At 38.7% G+C, this 21,964-nt stretch overlaps 2 protein-coding genes across 4 annotated transcripts in view; one reads left to right on the top strand and one right to left on the bottom strand.

Annotated features, from left to right (window-relative positions):
- Nucleotides 1–6,496: 6,496 nt before the first annotated feature.
- SENP8 (SUMO peptidase family member, NEDD8 specific) lies at nt 6,497–21,733 on the bottom strand. Of its 3 annotated transcripts, XM_064570217.1 has the most exons (3): nt 21,594–21,704; nt 15,881–15,926; nt 6,497–8,248 (listed from the first exon to the last, which is right to left on the bottom strand). In XM_064570217.1, the coding sequence occupies exon 3, from the start codon at nt 8,210–8,212 to the stop codon at nt 7,574–7,576; it is 639 nt and encodes a 212-aa protein (XP_064426287.1). In that variant the 5' UTR covers nt 8,213–8,248; nt 15,881–15,926; nt 21,594–21,704; the 3' UTR covers nt 6,497–7,573. The 3 variants fall into 3 exon arrangements, with proteins under 3 accessions (XP_064426287.1, XP_045755721.1, XP_045755722.1); XM_045899765.3 differs by lacking the exon at nt 15,881–15,926 and having other exon boundaries at nt 6,498–8,248; nt 21,594–21,733; XM_045899766.3 differs by lacking the exon at nt 15,881–15,926 and having other exon boundaries at nt 6,498–8,292; nt 21,594–21,728.
- MYO9A (myosin IXA) overlaps nt 21,614–21,964 on the top strand; it is a 269,890-nt gene continuing 269,539 nt past the window's right edge. Inside the window, exon 1 of the mRNA XM_064570198.1 lies at nt 21,614–21,753. The gene's annotated coding sequence lies outside the window, so the exon portion shown is untranslated. The remainder of the gene's footprint in view (nt 21,754–21,964) is intronic.

Genomic DNA, 21,964 nt, shown 5'->3' on the forward strand with positions numbered 1-21,964 from the left:
ACTTGAATGCAACTCCAAAATTTCTGATCTGGCAACCCCAAACAATTTAATGTTTAAGGGTCATTCTCTCAATAAAAAAATGGCCACAGCTCCATTTCCACCCACTGTGGGAAGTCCTGAGACTTCAATTTCCCCAAGTGTTTCCAAGTTGCTTCTCTATCTCCTGGGGCAGACCATGATGCAGCCTGTTTGTCCTTTGGCTATTGCCCTCTTGCCTGTGATGTGCCCGTTCTCTTCCTTCATTCTTCCAAATGACCCACCACCAAGATGGTTGGGTGTATCCAAATTGCACACAAGGTTTAGAGTTAATGGAAGGCTACAGCACAAAACAGAAAACAACTTCAAAGTCAGTGTATACATGACTGCTCACAGAAACGGAAAGCCATTCTCCACTATCTTGGGAAACTTCTCACTGGCCATCTCCAGCAGGACCCTGCCTCCTGCTGTGTTTCTGGTGGGCGTCCCATCTCAGTTCTTCTCATCAATCTCCCTCCACTTCTTTCTTACCTAGGCCTGATTCTCTTTTCCTAGGGCATCCAATGAAAATTCAAATTTCTTTCATTTTATTGTTTGGAGTAACTGATCTTTCTTTGTATCCCCCCAACCCACTCAAACCAACCCAGGGAGTTGACTTTTCTCAACCAAAAGGTCCATCTAGATATTTACCTCAACAAACAACAAGCTTTCTAGAAGCACATTAAACTATACTCCTGAAATCAGAGAGGTTATTCCTTTTGAGAAAATAAAACAGAAAAAAACACTATCACTAACAAACATTATGTTGGTTAAGAGTACAGTTCTGGAATCAGTACATCTACATTTAAACCTTATCAAGTTACTTAACTTGAGCGATGCTAAGCCTTAGTTTTCTCATTACTAAAAGGGAGGAGATAGCATCTACCCTACAGTTTTATGGTGATTATTACATGGGAAAATTCATATCAAATCCTTTGAAGTCCCTGGCACATAGAAAGAGCTCAATAAAAGTTATCATCTTTTAAACTTCACGAAATAAATTTAAACAAGTATAAAACCCAATGTTGGTAGGACTACATGGAATCAGATTTAGGTTTTGTATTATATATTGCATATAATACATAGCATATACATACATATATTTAAGGATTTTATTTATTTTAGAAAGAGAGAGTGCACAAGCAGGGGGAGCGGCAGGGGGAGAGGGAGAGAATCTCGAGGGAGGAAATCACGCAGGGCCCAATCTCACAATGACCCTAAGATCATGACCTGGGCCGAAACCAAGTCAGATGCTTTACCGGCTCAGCCACACAGGTGCTTCTTATTATATATTTTTAATGGTACTATACACTGATTCTTTTCTTTTGAGAACTCTCTATCTATATGAAGGGATAGAAATTGCTCATATGTTTTGATGTCCTAATTCCACTCATATTCCTCAAGGAGATAATCTGAAATGAAAAAGTTATTTATGAATAGTGTTTGTAGCACTGCTATTCATAGCAATGGAAGAACTAACCAAAAAGCCTAGCAGTGGGGAAATGGCTAAGAAAATCACGACCTATTAACTTGAGGTAATCCCATGTTGCCTTTAAACATAACAAGTAGACAATGATTTAGGGTGGAAATTTGTAAAAAAGCAGAATTAAAACTGCTTACACATGGGGCGCCTGGCTGGCTCAGCCGGCAAAGCATGCAACTTTTGTTCTCGGGGTTGTGGGTTCAAGCCCAACGTTGGATGTAGAGTTTACTTAGGAAAAAGAAAGGGGGGTGGGGAAAGAAATGCTTACACAGGGATTACAGCTTTGTAAAATGTGAAAATCTCAAATCAGCAGATAAATTGAAGAGATGTCCACATTAGAGTTACATGTTTCGTGAGTTTCTTGTTTTCTGTCAGGTTGCTTAAGTTCATCAACCTCCCTTCCCCCATGATAGCTTGCTCTTATGCAAGCATGAAATGTTATGCTGATAACATGGCATTTTGATTCCTATTGCAATGCCATGGAGGGATGATGGGCTCTTTCTGATAAATTGCTTCTGTATTTGTACCTTTTCATTCAACAAATAACAACCAGTGTCTATGTGCCAGGCACTATATTAAGCAGCAGGGATTCAATGATGAACAAATCAGACACGGTCCCTAGCCTTCAGGGCATTTACAGGTTAGTGGGAAGAGAGATTTAACACCAAAAATTATATATGATTTGGGTACACTGAAAGCAAATTAGTCTGGTGCATCAGGGAAGATTTCCCTGAGGAAGAGATTACATAGGAGTTACGCTGATGAAGAGTGTGGGGGAATTAGAAGGAGAGAGATCATTAGGTGGGAAGGCTTTAAGAGAAGAAAAGAATGGGTTGTGTTGGAGGAACTAAAAGAAAGTCTGCAGAGCTGGAGCACAGTAAACCAGGGCAAGGGCGGTTTAGCTCATAAAGATGTAGGAAAAGCAGGAAGGAGCCAGATTATGCTGAGCTTTAAGATATTGGCAGAATATAAAACGGACTGAGGGATGGAGAGTATGCATGAATACTGGAAGACTACCCTAGAAGCTATTGGGGCAGTCCAGATGCAAGCTGATGGTTGTTTGGACTACAGTGGTGGCACTGATGATAGAGATACACAAATTTAAAGGATATTTAAGATGTGCAACAAACATGATTAGGAGAGTGATAGATGTGGAATGTGTGAGAAAGAGACAAGTCAAGGATGGCTCCTAGATTTCTGGCTAGAACTTGGTGGGCAGTGGTGTCATTTCTTGAGGTAGGGAATACTGATAAAGCAGGTTTGATGATGGGGGAAGAGGAGTTGAGCTTTAGGATTTGTTGGGTTTGAGTTGCTTATGAAATATCCTAAGGGAGGATGTCTAGTAAAAGGATATACAGGTAGAATTTTGGAAGAGTTCAGGAGAGAAGTACAGGTCAGAAGTGCCCAAATTTATCATTGGCCTGGGGAATGGCTGGGAGAGCCTAGGAAGTGTGGACAGAATGAGGAGAAGAGGGCTTTTGGGACAAAATCCTGAGAATCTCTATCAAGTTGAGAATAAACTTGAAAATAAGAAAGAGTGGTCAGAGAAGTACTAGGAAAACTAGGTATCACATCAGTTAAAGAGTGGTTTGAAAAGGAAGCTTTAACGTTGCTAGGAAGACTAGTAAAAATAAGAACCATAAATGATCTTATTGAGCATTTTTGTACAGTGGTGGGAGCAGAATCTAGATTAAAGTGGGTTGAGAAGTGAGAGGGAGGTGAGAAATTGTGACACTTTAGATTTGGCTGTTAAAGAGGAGGAAAGCAAAAGGTCAGTATCTAGAGGAAGACATGAGATCATGCTTCTATTTAAAGATGGAGAGATGTAATACATCTGTACATCTAGATGCTGATGGAAAGGAGCCAGCAGAGAAGTGGATGATGATGATGATGATGATGATGATGTGTGTGTGTTGTTTGCACAAGGTCCAGTGCATAGGTTAAGGGATTAGCCTTTTGCTATGAGGGTCATTGCAATAGGAGTGAAGAATGCTCAAAAATGGGTACAGGTACAGGTGAGTTTGTAGATTTGGTGTCAGGAAAGTTGAAGAAGTTCACGATAGTTCCTGTTTTCTCTCTGAAGTCGCAGAGTGCAGGAGGAGGTAAGGGCTTTGCCAGTTTGAGGAACGAAGACTGAGGTAGCAGCAGTGGAGAGCTGCCGTATGAGCCAGCTAGCAAAGCACAACCCCCTGCAGAAAACCTTGATCCAGCTTGTGTCATGGGGAAAGGGTTTTCTTCCAAATACAGGATGCTTCATTTGGGTACAGAGGGAAAAGAGCCATGAAGTAATTCTTCTCCTGTCTTTTAACACAAACTGCAGGATCTAAGATTAATTTTGTCCAGATTACTGGTAACTCCTCCCTACTATTGACACTGAAGTTGGCTACCATTTCCTCTGACAATCTGACACATTAGTTTCTCCCTGCCTAAGAAAACTTCGTTTACATGCCTTTAGCACCTGATCTTTCCTTAGAGGATTTTGTCTCGTTTTCCCTGCTTTTGTACAGAGTGCTCCATCTGTGCTTAGTTTCATTTATACGAAATGAAATTCCTTTAAGTCCTCTCTTTTTTATGAGATTCCCCAGGCTACTGCTCTCGTTCTACCTCCCATCTTTATATACAAGGAATCTGAAAAGAAGTACAATGTAGGGCTTTTAAAATACGTTAGATCAGTAGATCAATGTCAGGAGCTGATCCAAATATGACCTAATATGTAAAACAAAGCCAGTTATTATAGAGGTTCTGCTACCTAGCAGTTAATTGAGATGACAATTTCTCACTATTGCTTTCTGTGATAAGCTGGCTGAATTTATGAAATTTATAAAGTGAAGTGAGATTATTTAAAATATTCAAGCAAGGAGTTCTGGCCACCATTTCTGGGACATGGAGAAAGGAACAGGTGGAGAATGTGAGGAGGGAGATGGAGGCCCTGCATATGAGTCTTGGCCCTGTCACTTTCAATCATGTGACTAAGCTTCTGAGTTGGGTATCTTATCTATGCAGAGAATAATGATAGCTGGCAAAGCATGACAATTAAATGAGATTATATAATTATAAGATGTAGTAACATATATAAAGTAACTTGCACATTATAAAGTGATACAAAGATTAGCTGTTGCCATTTACAATCCTTGAATAGTTTTCTCTTTTGTACATAATAGTATTTATCAAGCCATTTTTTACATAGCTATTTAGTTGCAATATAAAACTAAGTTTTCAAACTTGTTGCTAGATTTAAAATGGAACTGGGTAGTGAGACAGAATGGGAATAGGTTTTAGTGTATGCTTTACATATAATATTTAATCCTCATAGTACCCGCTTAAACAGGCTACTACTTTGATTTTGCAGATGAGGCTATGAAATCTTAAACCTGCCTGAGGCCATACATTTATAACAGATAGGGCCTGAATTTGATTAACACATTCATGCTCTTTCCCACAACCACAACATGTAAATTTCTGTATTTTCCCTTTTTCTATTTTAAGTGATGGAAGAAAAAATTTAAATAACCACATGACTGAGAAATTCTATTTTGTCATTTAAATGAAATATGTATTAAAACATATGGCCAATATGGAAATAGTAAAAATAATAAGGTATGTATCAGAAATATAATCCACTTGTGATTTTTGAATGATTCTGATCCAATTAGGACTGGTGAATATAAACTTAAATAGCTATCTAGCCAAAGGAGAGAAATATTTTTGATTTGAACAGTATTAAATAGAAAGCCCACAGTATACCTAAAACTAATATGACATTGTTAGTTATACTCAAATAAAAAAAAAGAAAGCCCACTGATACTTATTTTTATTTTTGACCACCATTTATAGCTGGGCTTACAAATGGCGACTTTTCCAAATTCCATGAGACACAGTTTGGATAAGTCTGAATATAGTATGGAGCAATACTTCAGGGTATTTGAAAGCAGGGAAGTTCAGTATAATTGCTCAATCCAATTCTGAAAAACCTGCTTTCCTTTAGAATATTCTGAAGCTGAGTTTTGCAGACTGGATTCTTTTGACTCTAAGAGAAAAGGAAACAGTACCACAGAAGAGCTTTTCCCAATTTTGTATCGCATAGCACCAAAAGTGTATGGTCAAGCAAGTGCATAACCTATAGCCATTATAGTACCTAGGGAAATATTACAAGTAAACTCTTAAAGTCTCCTGTCATTTACAATGCTAACACTTACAAATGGCATACTCAAAAATTGTATAGAAGACTAATCTGTGGTACAGTCCAAACATGTTATGTATTTGGAAAAGGAAACCTTAGATTTTATCTTTTTTTTTTTTTTTAAAGACTTTGCTAGTTTAGTTCAAAAAAATAATGACTTTTAGGGAGTCAGGAAAATTGCTCTCATATGGATTGACTTGTAAGAGGGAGATGATCTGACATTTAAACAGATATACTTTGCTTTATCAGAACAAATGTTCCCAGAGAGCCTTTGAGTCTTTCATAGTCTAGATACCTAAGTTAACAGTTACTGAAATGATATTGCCTTCTTATCTTTATCTACAGTTAATGGCCTCAGTTGTCACTCCTCTTGCTGTCCTTCTCTCCCCCATTTCACCTCTATGGCTGATCGCTAGTTCCTAATCTTTTATTTTCCTGCTCCCATTTTTATTAGGTCTCTTTTTTATCCAAAACATACTGACTTGAAATGGAAACTTTTTTGTAGCTTTCTCAGACTTTCAGTTTCAACTCATGTTCACTCAGCTTGCTATGTAACCTATATTACTTACACTGTGTTTTCCCTCCCTGACTAAAAGGAACTGAGTTACTGCCTTTGTGGTTACTGAGTGGTGAGGTTATTTTGGGCCATGAGGGCTGGGGGCAAAGGTAGGCTGGGGAGGGAGGTGAAATAAATTTCACAGCTGAAACTAATCTTTGGTTTTCAAGCCTCATATGCATTGCAATCTAATTCTTGTTAGGAGTAGAATTAATGTGTGTACCCAACATATCGTCTAGTTGTTAACTATCTGAAACTCAGAAAAAAAACCACATAAATGATTTAGGAGGGATGGCATTTCTTTTTATTCTTGGTTCCACATTCAAAAAATAACATCGTCTGCATTTTGAATTAAGTGGAAGGGTTGAGAAAGGTCACTTTTTCTGCTTTATAATCGCAAAAAACAAACCAACTTTTAGTCTGCAAGTTTTAGATACAATAATAGCCCTGATATCACCATGACATAACTGAAAACAATTCTGCCAGATTACAGATAGAGAGGAAAGCAAAAACTATGACTATCAGAAAGCAGCAATATTAGAAATTAACAGGTAACTTTGGGAAGTTATCAGCTACGAGTTTTAAAACCACAGAACTTTGGATATAAGGAAGGAGTGTATGCATGGCTAACAGACAAAGTGAAGAAAAGCCGCTACCAATGCAGAGCAGCAAGTCGACCCATTCACTGAGTGAACTGAAAGGTCTAACAGCCATATATTTTAATGAAGTTACTCAAGATCCCCCCTTTCTTAAAGCAGTCCAGGAATCAGATGGGGGAAGATGGGCTAGCATCATCTTTATCAAATATCTGCAAAGGTTACAAAGATAGCCAGGAAAGCCTCTGCATGGTGAATGGAAGAGATACCACAGAAACGAGTATTTGATTCTAATATTTAGATCTTGAATTAGGTTAGATCTTGACCTGCTTCTAGCCAGTTGATCTCTGTGCAATACGTTGATTCTTCTATAACGTTCTTCGTGCATTCCTCTAGATTTCACGTATACTTGATTTCTTTAAAGATCATTGCTTTTCCTCTGGAATAAGCCAATGTGGATAAGGGAGACAAAAAGGGAATTAATAAATGTTAAGATAGCGTGGTTTTAAGGTTTTGATACATAGCTTGAAGAAATTGTCACATTGCACACTGCTCTCAAGTTAGGGTTAAAGTGAAACTTTCCATTTGGATAATGCAGAGGATGACATTCTTCCAGGGAAAAATGAGAACACTAAGCTTCCCTCTACTAGGCAGCTTCCTTCAGGCACTGAGACTGCAGCCATCCAATAAATGGGGATGGGCAGAAAGAAGAGACTTCAAAAGTCACAGATACAGTTTGATAGCTAATTTTTGGCAAGTCTGGCAATGAGAGCTTTCCATTCTCCTCTTTTCTTTGTGATGTATGTAGGAGTGAGTAGCTGCAATAGTGATTCTGGCTGTTGCCTAAAGAAGTTCTGACACAAGGCCTCAGTGTTACAAATCACATACATCCCACAGTCATAGCTGTTTTGTTGAGCAGGGGCTTTCTCTTCCACAAAGGCCAGTTTGTCTCCTTTTCTGCCTAAGAAAGTTTCCAGTTTCTCTGCTACCTGCTTTGCATGGACTGAGTTGCTTCTGCTATGGGAATCATAGTGAAAAAAGCTATTTTTATCTTGTACATAAACCAACAAACTCCAATGGGTTCCCCCAGCTGCCTCGTTGGAATTATCATTGATGGCTAAAAATACAACTCTCTTGTTGGGGAGGTCCAGGGGTTCAAGGAACATGGCAATCTCTGTTCGGTTGCTAGTGCACTTGATGAACTGGGTAACTTCGGGGCTGATGAAGCAGACATGGTCAGAACAGTCATGAAACTGACTGTTGGCAAAGTACTCAAAGGCAAATCCAATGATATGGTCATTGAGCCAGCTTGGAGGATCCAACAGTGAGACATCTGATTGCCGCAGTAGACTGTCCATATAACTCAAGACTACGGGGTCCATCTTGTATTGATCAGGGTTGATTAGAAATTCCAGAAGCTGAAGGAGAGGCAGAAGATAATATATACTGTTGAATATGATACCTGGGTATAAAATGAGGGTCATAAATAGGAGCTACTCTTACAGGGTTTTGGTAAAGATTAAATATAATTGTAAAATGTTCAGCAACAATACCTGGCTAAGAGTAAACATTCAAGAGACCCTAACTTATGTGCTATATGTTAACAGTTAGAATGAAAACTTTGGAAACATTTCATGCTGAAACAATAAGCATGAATTTTTAATTTCCTCTTTAGATGCACAGTTTCGTTAAAATTATAACAAACATTTATGAAACTTCCTAGCATTAACCATATACTTATTTGGCCCTTTATGCATGATAATAACGGCAAATTATTTTTACATTAAAGTGAATTTTCAAAGAGTCTAAAGAAAAATGCTGCTCATTAACAAAGGAAATAGTTTCCATTTCAACATTAATTTTCAAGAGATAAGATAAAAATATTGCTTCCTCATTCCATAATGGAAAGTGACAGTGATTAGAATTGTAGTTAAAAGGAACCACAATTTCAAGAACAGAAAATTGTGAGAGTAACACAAATAAAAAACATTCCTGGTTCTGCCTGAGTTGTGAGCATGAGTGATATAATATGTCCTAGTCCACTTCCCATCTTTAACCTCAAGTGGTAAGATAAAGACTATGTAATGTTTATAAGTTAGGGGGCACCTGGGTGGCTCAGGTGGTTAAGCATCTGCCGTCGGCTCAGGTCATGATCTCCAGGTCCTGGGATAGAGCCCCGCATCAGGGTCCCAGCTCAACAGGGAGTCTGCTTCACCCTCTCCCCTTCCCCTTGCTTGTGCTCTCTCCCTCTCAGATAAATAAGTAAATCTTTAAAAAATATATATGTTAGATTTTTTTTTGTAAATTGAAAGGTAGTTAGGCACAGGAATCAAGAGACCTGGATCTAGCCCCAGTCCTACCACAAAATTTAAATGCTTTTGTTGTCGTAAAAAGGGTATACATTTGCTTTACATGCCTTAGTGAATTGTAGAAAAGGCCAAATAGTTTTACTTGAAGGTATTAAAAGAATATAAAATGTTGTACTAATAGTATTTATATTATTAATTGATATTAGTAAGGTGATCAGAAAATATAGATAGTACTCCATACCAATGGAAGCAAATGAAGTTTGGAAACAAACATCTATTCCTATTATCTTGTCCAAACAAAAGCATGACTAATTTAGAGTAGAGCAAGACAAATTATATGGTAAGATTAATACACTTATGATCACCCAAGGTAAGGTGCTAACAAAGACAAGAAGTCTGATCAGTGTGGAAGGTAACAATATTTGAGCAAAAGAGAGTTAACTGCTATTCATGACCTGGCAGCATTACAACATCACTACAAATCACAAAGCAATAAACAGTCACATGCAGATACAGTACAAAACAAAGCATATTGTAAGAAAATGTAACCATTTCTGTGAAAGACTGGGCTAGAATAATCAATTTAATCAACTCTCCCCATTAGACCAGGTTTCTACCACTTGATTACACTATTAAAATAATAAAATTTTGTGGCACAACCATTTTCCTGTGATTAAAACCCTGTGAAAACTATACAGAAAAATAAATATACCCCTCAAGAGAAAAAGCCTAAAGTAAATGAGGTAACTAAGAAGCACCAAAAATGGTTTTATGTGCATACAGTATATCATAATCTGAACTATTTCAGAAACAATAGAAGGCTGTTTATGAGAAAAAATATATATACATATTAATATAGATATACAAAATTAGATGGCATGAATTAAGATTTTCTTAAGAGAGAATAACTTCAGCAGAGACATAAACTAGAGCCAGGAACAAAGTTAACGAGGCATAGAGCACATTTGCTATGGGTGGGCCACAAATCTGGCTGTAAGCTTTTTGGCAGCTAACCAGAGAGCGTTAAGTTAAACATTCACAGTGTCCATAAGGTAAAAACAAAGCAATTGCTCAGAAGAGATAAAAGCATTCTTTGTATCAAGCTTCGACAGTTTTCTTTCAAGAAATTTTCATAAAAGACACAGTGTCTCATAATGAATAATGTCCCACAATATTTTTATAATAGATGAAGTAGTTTCAGAGGATTGTTTCTTATAATGATCCTTCATATCCAGCCTGATGGCAAATGAATAAACAGCAATCTAGTAAAGGCAAGTCTATGGAGGCTAGGTACTCAGCTTGCTGCTGATCTGACTTAAGAGTAATGAATATGAAAAGGGAATGACTGCTTGTGCATCAAGCAAGTCTCCCTCAATCTCTCCCCCATGCTTTCGATGAATACTATGTAGTGGTAAGTGCCAGACTGTACTGCCTGGCAAATACTTGGAGACCTACTTACTCTCTATGCTGTCAGCTGAAATCAGACCCACATCTTAACAGCCAAACCAACCAGGGATAGAAGTCTACAAGGAGAAGAGTGCCTGAAGAGACAGGCATCTCATCTTGGAGGGAGTGACCGAAGTGGCCAAGATTTCCTTCAGAAAAGTTGTAGTGTTTTGTTTGACTTTGAAAATACCCAAAATACAGACAATGGGTCAATCAAGGATCTGGCTCTACTCCACTGGATGGAATGATTACACGACTGCAATAGTTTAACCCCAACAATCCTAAAGCAAATGGAACCAAACTAGCCTTTGGCCAAACCATCATTAGCCAAGAAAAACACTAAACTTCACATCTGAAGACTTGAATTTTAGACTCAGTTCTGTTACTCATTGGCCATATGATCATAAATAAACTACTTAATTTCTTTAAGCCTCAGTATCCTCTTCTGTAAAGTGACAATATTAATACATGACCTTTATCACAGAGTATTTGTGAATATAAAATGAAGAAACATTGATAATGAAGATTTTTCAAAATATAACATAAAGTAGTATTTCCAGACATCCATTGTGTCATGAAGAAATTTATATCCCAATAACTGGTAACTGTAATGTATTTCATTTAACAAATGTTTATTGAGGGCGCCTGGGTGGCTCAGTCGTTAAGCGTCTGCTTCGGCTCAGGTCATGGTCCCGGGGTCCTGGGGTCAAGCCCCACATCGGGCTCGAGCCTGCTTCTCCCTCTCCCACTCCCCCTACTTGTGCTCGCTCGCTCTCGCTGTGTCTCTCTCTGTCAAATAAATAAATAAAATCTTAAAAAAAAACCCACAAAAAACAAAAACAAAAACAAATGTTTATTGAGTGTTTCCTCTGTGCTAGGGGTTGGAAATACAGAATGGGAATGAAATAGTCATAGTTCCTACTCTCATTGAGCTTAAGCCTATTATGTTACAATGAAGACATTGTAAATATACAATTCTTTTAGTCAATAAACACCTACCAAGAACCTAATATTTTTTTTAAAAGATTTTATTGAGAGAGAGAGACACACACAGAGACAGAGATCACGAGCGGGGGAGAGTGGGAGAGGGAGAAGCAGACCCCCGCTGAGCCGGGAGCCTGGTGTGGGACTTGATCCCAGGACCCTGGGATCATGACCTGAACCCAAGGCAGACGCTTAACCAACTTAGCCACCAAGGCACCCCTGAGTACCTAATATTAGCTATTGTGGGAGATACCAAGATGTACAAGGTGGCTTATAGTCAGTAAGAAACCCACAAGGGGCAGAAATAAAATGTATGGGAATTCAGAAGAGGGAACAATCACTCCTGGCTAAGAGGGTGAAAGGGAAAGAGAGCTGAGATCAGGAACGACTTCAAGGAGAAAGTGACATGAGTGGGCTCTTGAAAGGCAGGTAGAGTTGAATGCATGGAGAAGGGCATTAAGAAGGTGAGAGAGGCAAGGGAAGTGCCTTTAGAAGTGTGGTCCAGTCTGGCTGGAATGAAGTAAGAGTAAGGGTACATGTGAGGGTAGAGGAAGATTATTAGAAACTAAATGGTAACAGACTGAAGTCCAGATGAAAGAGTTTGGAATTTATATTGGAGGAAATGGGAAGCCATTATGGCAAGGCTGGTGCTTTAGGAAGTTTACTAATTCAGCCATGGTATATAGGATTAATTGGTAGGGAGAGAATTTGGAGGAAGAGATCCAGTAGATTTTTATTGAAAGTAAAGGTATAGGGGTGCCTGGGTGGTTCAATTGCTAAGTGTCTGCTTTCGGCTCAGGTCCTGATCCTGGGGTCCTGGGATGGAGTCCCACATTGGGCTCCCTGCTCAGCGGGAAGCCTGCTTCTCCCTCTCCTACTCCCCCTGCTTGTGTTACCTCTCTCGCTGTGTCTCTTTCTGTCAAATAGATAAATAAAATCTAAAAAAAAAAGTGAAGGTATAGGAGGAAATGACCTAAATCAGGGGAAATGGTAGTAGAAATGGGGAGGCAAGGAGGAAAAGGTACGGTAGACAGAGACTCAGGACGTGATCAGAGAATAGTGGATAAGAGAGAATTAGGAAATGGTCTGTGGGTTTTAGCTGGGGTGACTGAAAGGATGATGATCCCATTATTAATGGGGTAGGGAAAAGGGAGACAGAAAGGGACCTAGCAAAAGAACCAAGAACCATCTAGAACCATCCTAGGGATATTTCCTTTCTATATAGTGAGCACTGTGCTTGGTGTATCTGAGGTACAATAAATGTCTGCCAGATGACTGAAACATTTCAAAAAAGGAGTCAGAACATAGAATAGGGAAAATAAGATAAATAAGGCCTCTTAAGATGTTTGTATTGTCTTTCACATCCCCATTTTTGCTTTGGTTTTGTGTTTTTTCTGTTCTCCTCTGTTAATAGTAAATAAGACCTATGTACTTGGTCTTGGTGGATGGTAAGGAATATTGGGGAGTGAACTGGGGAAACAATAACCTCCTAATTCTATTTGTAAAGTCCTACAAATTATATTATAGTTCTATATTTTGGGGTTAGGAGACTTTGGGTCCAGGCTCTGACTTTGCCACTTGCCTATCTATGTGACTCTGGGCAAGTTATTTATTCTCTTTCTGAGCCTCATTTTCCTCATCTATAAAATGAGGTAATAAAATCACCTGCCTCACAGGGTTGTTACACAAAATAAAAACATGAGTAAAAACACTCAGCATGGGGACACCTGGGTGGCTCATTCGGTTAAGCATCTGCCTTTGGCTCAGGTCATGATTCCAGGGTCCTGGGATCAAGCCCCACATTGGGTTCCCTGCTCAGCGGGGAGCCGGCTTCTCCCTCTGCCTGCGGCTCCCCCTGCTTGTGCTCTCTGACAAATAAATAAAATCTTAAAAATAAAAACAAACCACAACACTCAGCATGTCGTCTAACATACAGCAGGCTCTCAAAAAGAGTTTTCTTCCTTGCTCCCTATTATTTGGGGTGGCTATAATGGGACTTAGAAATTTTTTTTTTTTTAATAATTTATTTATTTGACAGAGAGAGAGAGGGAACACAAGCAAGGGGAGTGTGAGAGGGAGAAGCAGGCTTCCCGCAGAGCAGGGAGCCCGATGTGGGGCTCGATCCCAGGACCCTGTGATCATGACCTGAGCCGAAGGCAGACGCTTAATGGCTGAGCCACCCAGGAGCCCCTCCTTTTTTTTTTTTTTTAAAGATTTTATTTATTTGAGAGAGAGAGAGAGAACAAGCAGGGGGAGTGGCAGGCAGAGGGAGAGGGAGAGAGAGAGGGAGAAGCAGGCTCCCTGTGGAGCAGGGAACTTGACACAGGGCTCGATCCCAGGACCCTGGGATCATGACCTAAGCTGAAGGCAGACGCTTAACCGACTGAGCCACCCAGGCACCCCAGAAATTTCTTGAAAATAAAGCATGTTTGTTTTTTTTATAAAGCCACAAAGTCATAAAGGATAGACCTAGCTAGGGCATGACCCTGCTCTGTGCTTTACCTTTGGCATAAGAAGAGTGGATGCTAACTCCAGAGAAAATTGTTCTCTCCACTGAGTGAAGCAATGATGTTAATGTGTTGTCAGTGTACACAAGCCCTGCAATTACAGTTTATCTTCCAACTTCTGTAGCTAAATGAAGCTAATATTGAAATCATAGCATAGAATATTTCTTAAACAAAGGCTTAATTTTTTAAAAAAGGGACTACTTTTTCATATTAATCTTAAAATCCTTAAACCCAAGCATATTGTTTGAATATTTGTTATAAAAAATAAGGTAATTACATAAAAGGTAATAAAAACTACCTTAAAGGGAAAATTTATAATTCAATAGGAGCCAACCTGATTACCTGCTGATATAAGTAAGGGAAGAAGCTGCTGGTTCAGTAGAAAAAAACACTAGGTTGGGAGTCAGTTTCAATGAACTACGTTCTGAAGGAGTGCTGTCCAATAGTATTTTTGGCGATTATGGAAATGTTCCTTATTGACAATGTCCAAAACAGCAGTCACTTGCCACCTGTGGCTATCAAGCACTTGAAATGTGGAGTGTGAACTGAATATTAAATTTTAATTAACTTAAATTTAAATATCTACATGTGGCTATTGGCTATTATTTTGGACAGTACAGTTCCACAGATTTCATAGGTATTTCTTGAAAGAAAAAAATAAAATTATATGGTTAAATAAGTTAGGAAAATGCTGCATCCTAAAACTCCTTATTGGAGATTCATAACGCACACAAGCATATTAGAGGCTAGAAGAAGTTCTGCAATAAAGAAAGGTAACTTTTCTTGGTCTTATTTTTTTCCCAAACTCATTTGACCATGAGACACCTTTTTTTTTTTTTTTTTAACAGAATTCTATTGACACCTTACTGTCTGTAGTGAAGTTTGGAATACGCTTGCTGAGTTATTTAATAAATGGCATTGAGACGAACTGTTAAACATTTGATAAAAAAAGAAGTTAGATCTCTAACTCATACCTTATATCAAATTATATTTTAGGTGGAATAAAATTTAAATGTTAAGAAAGGAAACAAAAATATTAGAAGAAAATGGAGCTTAATACACTTATATGACTGGCCAATAAACACATGTAAAGAAACTCAACACCTCACTAGTAATCAAAAGAAATCAAGTTGAAGCAAGATTTCATTTTTTATCTATTAAATCAGCAAAGATGAGGAAAACTGATAATAACCAGCATTGCTGAGAGACCATGGAAAAACAGGCCTTCTCACTCTTTATAGGAATATAAACAAATGCAAGCTTTTTGAAGGGTAATTTGCCATTATATTTTAATTCTTAAGAAATGTCTACATGTAGGTATTAAACTTTCAGAAATTTATTTTAAGGGAAACATTAAGGATGTGTGCAAAAATTTAACAAGAATGTTCATCACAGCAGTGTTTATAAAAGAAAAACTGAAAGAATCTGAAAGTTCAAAAGAGGACTGGTAAATTTAAATAACAGGCTTTCATACAATGAAATGTTTTCAGCCATTAAAAAATAAAGTTGTAGATACAAATTTATTGACATAGATATTCATAATAGGCTATGAAAAGAAAGTTTATATAAAAATTTGTACAAGAAAAACAGACACAAAAATAATCAAGAATGATAGCCATTCAAAGTTTAAATATCATTTTAAAAAGAGAATTATTAGTACTTCTTAACTTTTTTCCTTCTACCTTTTGATACCGTCTGCTTTATTTTTTCACCCCTTCTTTTTATAATGAGCACATAACCAGTAAATACAGCTATTTCCATTCAGGAAAAAAAAAGATGTACCACCTCCCACTCTTACACTGACCTAAAACATGTCTGTTTCTTCAATTCACTGGTCTCACTTCTGTCTTCTGGAAAAAAACAGAGAAAGTCTAATTTCTCTTCTATAACCCTTCAAACACAAAGATGTAAAATTAATCTTTTTACTAAAATTAGATTATGTCCAACTTCTAATGTATGATTCCATTTGCAATTTCACAAAAAGAATAAAATCCAAGACCAAATGTGCTTTTCATGGCAGCATAAGCAGAAATATTTTCAGGAAGGAAGTTCAAACTTTTTTTTTTTTTTTTTTGGTTTCAATTTCCTCCTATTAAACATTTCCTTTTAATGCTGGCTTAAACCATCCAAAGATTTGTATAAAGTGGAATGTAAAAATTACCATTAAGATTTATATATCCCTCTTGAGGGCAGAGATTATTAGATTTTACTCATCCCTGTTTTCTTTAGTGCTTGACAAACTGGAGAAATTTTAATAAATGTTTTCCCTGAACAAAATACAGAAGTAAAATACATTTTGAAAAACTCTTAAAAACACAAAATTGTTATAAACATAGGAAGATCTCTCAATTTCATAGATTATTTATAAATTTGAACAATAGTCCTCTGACATCAATATTTTACAAGTAGAGGAATTCAGCTCTCAAAGTAGAAAAACTACTTGGTATGATGATGATGCCTGTTAACTCTTACTACCATAAATTCCATTTGGTCCTGCCTTGGGCCAGGGTTAGATAAAACAGGTGGCTTTTTAGGATTTCTTCTAGAATCAAGGTTCTCTATTTACTGCTCTGTTATTAGGTATGACTATCAAGGGCTAAGGTGTCATTGACCATGAAAAGAATTTTATTCTCAGTCTATCATTTCTAACTCAAAGTTTCCATCTATAATTGTACTACATTTTTTTTTCTTCATATATACCTGATGTAAACACCAGCCTTTTCTTAAACTGTGCTTTGCTGATAATCTTCTGAGAAATGACTTTATACAACTGCAAAATTTAAAATACCTGGGGTTGTTAGGACAGTGTGTGGGGAGGCCAATAGGTTCAATGAGAGGTCTGAGTAAGATAATATTTTAAAAGGAGTGGACAGATTTTTATCATATGCATTATCAAATTAAAGCTAATAAGGTGTGATCAAGCTAAAGTTATAATCTGCCCGATTTCATAAATAACCACTGTATTCAGCACACAGTAGCTGTATGCCAACATAGTTTGAAAGAGTATGAAAAATCCATCATCTTTTAATCTTATTTGTCCTGTAGATTTCAAAGCCTGGTAAATCATTTTTTCATAAATAGTTAAGAGGTAAACTGTTATTACAAACTCCTAATTATTGGGTTTCAAAAACATGGTTGGCACATAGTAGGGGTTCAATAAATATTTAACGAATGAATGAAAGAATGAATTTATGTTTTACCGTATTGTGCTCACAGGAAAACGAGATCTGAAGTGGCCCAATTATACATGAGGAATTTTCTGTTGTAGCAATTTGTCTTTAAATGTTAACTAACACAAATATTTGTGAGTTATCTGACCAAGCTTGAATTATGTATTATTAAGTAGGGCTAAACATTTCTAGCAACTATTTATTTTAGCTGCTAATGTAAACTGCCAAGTTGCTACAACAAATAGTAGTGAGAATATTAGAGCCAACTAAGGCCCCAAATCCCCAAGCTATTGTTTTGAAGGAACTGAACCTACCACAGTACTTGGACAGAGTACTTATGTATTTATTCATTGGCCATAGGGAAGGAAGGCCTCAAGTTTTTTTTTTTTTAAGATTTTGTTTATTTATTTGAGAGAGAGACAGAGATAGGACAGAGATAGTGAGAGAGAGCACAAGCGGGGAGGAGAGGGAGGAGTAGGCTCCCCCATGAGTAGGGAGCCCAATGTGGGGCTTGATCCCAGGTCATGACCTGAGCCGAAGGCAGAGACGCTTAATCGACTGAGCCACCCAGGCGCCCCAGAAGGCCTCAAGTTTTTAAACCTATAATTTAGATGCTCAAAAATAATAATTGTAATTGGGACAATTTTTTTTTTTTTCAGTTTCAGGACTGTGTTCCAGTGCTTTTCTAACAGATGAAGGTGTGGAAGGGGTAGCCATTTAATTGGAAGCCAGAGAAAGGAAATTTCAGAGATCTTTTGTAAGTAATATTCTTAAAAAGCTTCGTAAGTTTCAAGTATTCTTGCTGCAGACAGACCTGTTTCCCCATTCCCCTAAAAAGGAGATAGATAGATGAACCCCAATCTCTACATAAACTTGATTCTCAGTCTGTATTGAACCACAGCACTACCCAAATGGTCTCCAATAGTTAGATGGACAAAATCAGTATAGGCTAGTCATGCTGAAGAAGGTAGTCTCTCAGAGAAACTGATTCAGAAAGTTAACTTGACATTACTTATTTGGATTAGTAATACTTGGACCCCATAATTAATGTTTTGAATATGTTTAAAGCATACAAGTTGGGCACTAGCTGGAATTTGGGCAGTAAGTTTTGCATAGTCTGGTATTGATCAGTTTCTAAAGAGATGGGTTATCTGGGCTTTGAGGACTTCTTTTTTGTTTGCTAATGCATTTTACTCATCCAAGAGGTTTAAGGAATTGACAAAGAGACAACAAACTTGCCCTTAAAAAGTCAGAAATACAGGACTTACAGGTGTAGATGGAATTTAACCAAGAAAGGCTTTAGCAACACCTGGGAACCTATATCTATGGTAAAGCCATTGCCCATGTAAAATGCTAATTGACCTCCACACTAGTGTGTACATCTCTATTGAAAGGTATGTGATTTAGACCAACTTATGTTTCTTTAGACTAGTCTGTCACACTGGGGAAACAAAGTAACTTAGCAGACCCTTTAGAGATCACTTTATAGTAAAATTTAGTTAAAAAAATTTTAATTATTGGTCCAGACTCTTCATTCCTATCTTCTGACAATCCAATCTACAAACGAACTCTAATTACATTATTCTACTCCAAAAAATTTTTTTTTAAAGATTTTATTTATTTATTTGAGAGAGAGAGAATGAGAGAGAGCAAGCACATGAGAGGGGGGAGGGTCAGAGGGAGAAGCAGACTCCCCGCTGAGCAGGGAGCCCGATGCGGGACTCGAACCAGGGACTCCAGGATCATGACCTGAGCCGAAGGCAGTCGCTTAACCAACTGAGCCACCCAGGCGCCCTCTACTCCCAAAATTTTAACATCTTCATTATCTACCAAATTAAGTATAAATTATACCCTGGCATTCAATGATTTCCACAAAAAGAGCCCCAACGTATCTTTCCCAATTTATTTCCTAGTACTGCTCCTGCATATATAGCCACAAGCCCAATACTCCTGTAGGCCCAAATTACTAGGCAACAATGGATTAGTACTGGTTGCTGCCCTTAGGTACAAAAGGAGAAGAGCCAGTTCCCTACTCCCACAGAGAGGCTGGGAAGTGAACACTACGGCAGTACCCTTCTGAAACACAGATCTGATCTGTCATGCCCTTGCTTAAAACCATTATAGTCAGCTTTTTATAAATCTACAGTCCATGGGCCAGGACGTAGTTAGAATTAAAGGTTCCATGAACTTGGACTGGGAAAAAAGTGCACCCTGATTTTTGATAATATCTAACTGAAATTTAGCATTTTCTTCAATAAGTATAGGCAATGATCCACAGTAGTATTAGCAGTCCCTATACCTTTGTCACCAATAGAAATATATTTTCATATCACACTGAAGTTGTACAGGTATCGCAAAATATAATTTCTACTCATCACTATTTTGAAATTACTTGCTGCCAGGTGTTATTTAATGCATAAAGAGGCACATACATAACTACATCATACACCTGTTTTTTAGTATTTTTAAAACTTTCAATAAAATTGATATTGTTTCTATGTATTTTATTTTCACATTTAAAAACATTCTGAGATAGGGCCCACAGGACAGGCTGCCAAAGAAGTCCATGGTGTAAAAAAAGGTTATTTTATTTTTATCTTTGTTTTTTATACCTATTAATTGCTTATAGTAGATAATCTAAACACTTTAGCATGGAATTCAAGGCTCCTCATAATCTGTTCACACCCACTTTATCATCTTTATCTCTGCCCCAGCCCTACTCTCCATATTAAGCCCTAGTCATACCAGACAACAGTAACTCACTCTTATCTGGAGGCTGATAGACAAGTTTTTGGATTAGCCCTAGTTAATAAACAGTAGCCATGCACTGGCTTTGCCTCTGCCTTATAGAGACCTCTCTGCCTGCCAAGTGAATTGTTCTTTTAAAAGGTGTGTTTTCCCTAATAGTATGAGATCTTAATAGGGCCATATCTTAACTGTCTTTATATATCTCTTTCCTAACTTAAATGATTGCTGAATAACAGAAGACAGATTCTGAATTGGCAAGGCACTGTATGCAGTAATCTCTATGGGAGTAAAGTTAGTCTTTGAATCTCAAATTGACTTAGCTCTTTTTGGGGACAGAAATGAAGATGCCCTTGATTGAGGCCTAAGGCTGGATCCCCAGCTGATAGATGCTGGATGCTAGGGAAAGGGAAAGAGAGCCCTGAGATGGACTTAAGATTGAAGGATGGAAGTGTGCTGAAGGGAAAGGCAGAAATGACACCTTTCCCATTGCCCAGAGTAGTTATCCAAAACTTCTATCACTCTGCTCAAGCTTCTCATTCCATCCCCAACTCTCTCATCAAGTGACTTCCATCTTAATGTTACAGAGCCAATGCCATCAACTTCCTGCCCTTCCTTACTTCCGATCCTTTCCTTTCCTCTAGTGGTTCTCAACCCTCAGCGCACCTCAGGATCTTTAAAAAATACTGATGCCTGAGCCCTTAACTCCAGAGTTTGTTTAATTGGAACAACATTGGTTTTATTAAAAAACAACAACAAATAACAAAACAAAAAACAACTTCTCAGGTTATTCTAACGTGCACACAAGGTTGAGTTCCACTAGTGCTCTAGATGCTATAAATTAGCCACCTTCATCCATGAATTGTCCACTCCTGAGTTCCATGGTACACTTTTATGCCTAAGTCTCCCATCTTTAAAGAAAACATTCTTTCGGCCCACATTCTCGCCCCTCATCTCTCTCACCCTTTACAACGATGCTTCTTTAAAGGGTAATCTACACCTATGGGCTCCACCAACTCTACTCCTCTAACTTTTTTACTCTTACAGTCAATACTGTCATATGCTTTTGCCCCCGTCATTCCCTCTGCTTCTATCTCCTATTTCTCGACCAGCTACTGCTCACTAGCCTTTTAACACAAGTTAGGAGTGACTCAAAGGTCACCTTGGAAAGGGTTTCCCCCAGTCCCTCCACACAATCAGGGGCCCCTCTTCTATGCTCAGAGGGTCCTGTGCTTTTTTTCCGTCATACTTTTACTTTATTACGGATTCTCTCAACGTCTCCCACATAACACCGCACTTCGGAAGACTGAAATTGCTTCATTTGCTTCTGACTTCCTAGAGTCTAAAGCACGAGAAAGCACTCTGTGAAAAGTCTGAGGAATGAATGGAAAGTCAGACTAGGAAACGGAGGTCGGGGGCGGGGAAACGCGGGGAGAGAGGGCGTGTGTGTGGGAAGGGGCGGGGGCTAAGAGGGGCGGCGCTGAGAACTCTGCACCAGAACTGGGGAGGGAGCAAGGATATGCTAAGTCTGAGAGGGCTAGAAAGCGGCTCCCTAACGGGACAGACCGCCCGACCAACCGAAGTAGGGAGGCGGCTTCTTACCTGCCTCGGGCCTCACCACCCCAACCAGCCTTCAGGCACCTCTGTATTGGCCGGAAAGCGAGAGCTACAGTCGCAAACCCAGAGTTTTCTACCCCAACCTTGCGACACTCCTCTTCAGTGGAGTGAGAATCCGAGGCACGGTTCCGAGCTCTGCCGTAAGGTGAGGAAGAAAAGTTTGGGCGGGGCCGCCTGGGGCGGACGAATGGGGCGTGCCCGCGCAAGCGCCTGAGGTACTCTCTGGCGGCGTCACGTGCGGGGGCCGGGCCGGCAGGCTGGCCAGCTCCGGCAGGCGGTAGGGGGCGTGGGAGGTAAGTGCGCGCGCGCCTGCTCGTCTGCAGCCGGGGAATCGCGCGGGGCGGGGCCGCGTGCGC

Source organism: Mirounga angustirostris, unplaced genomic scaffold (assembly GCF_029215605.1).
Source record: "Mirounga angustirostris isolate CCGP_5_RB_7025 unplaced genomic scaffold, mMirAng1.0.hap1 SCAF_9, whole genome shotgun sequence".
NCBI lineage: Eukaryota > Metazoa > Chordata > Mammalia > Carnivora > Phocidae > Mirounga > Mirounga angustirostris.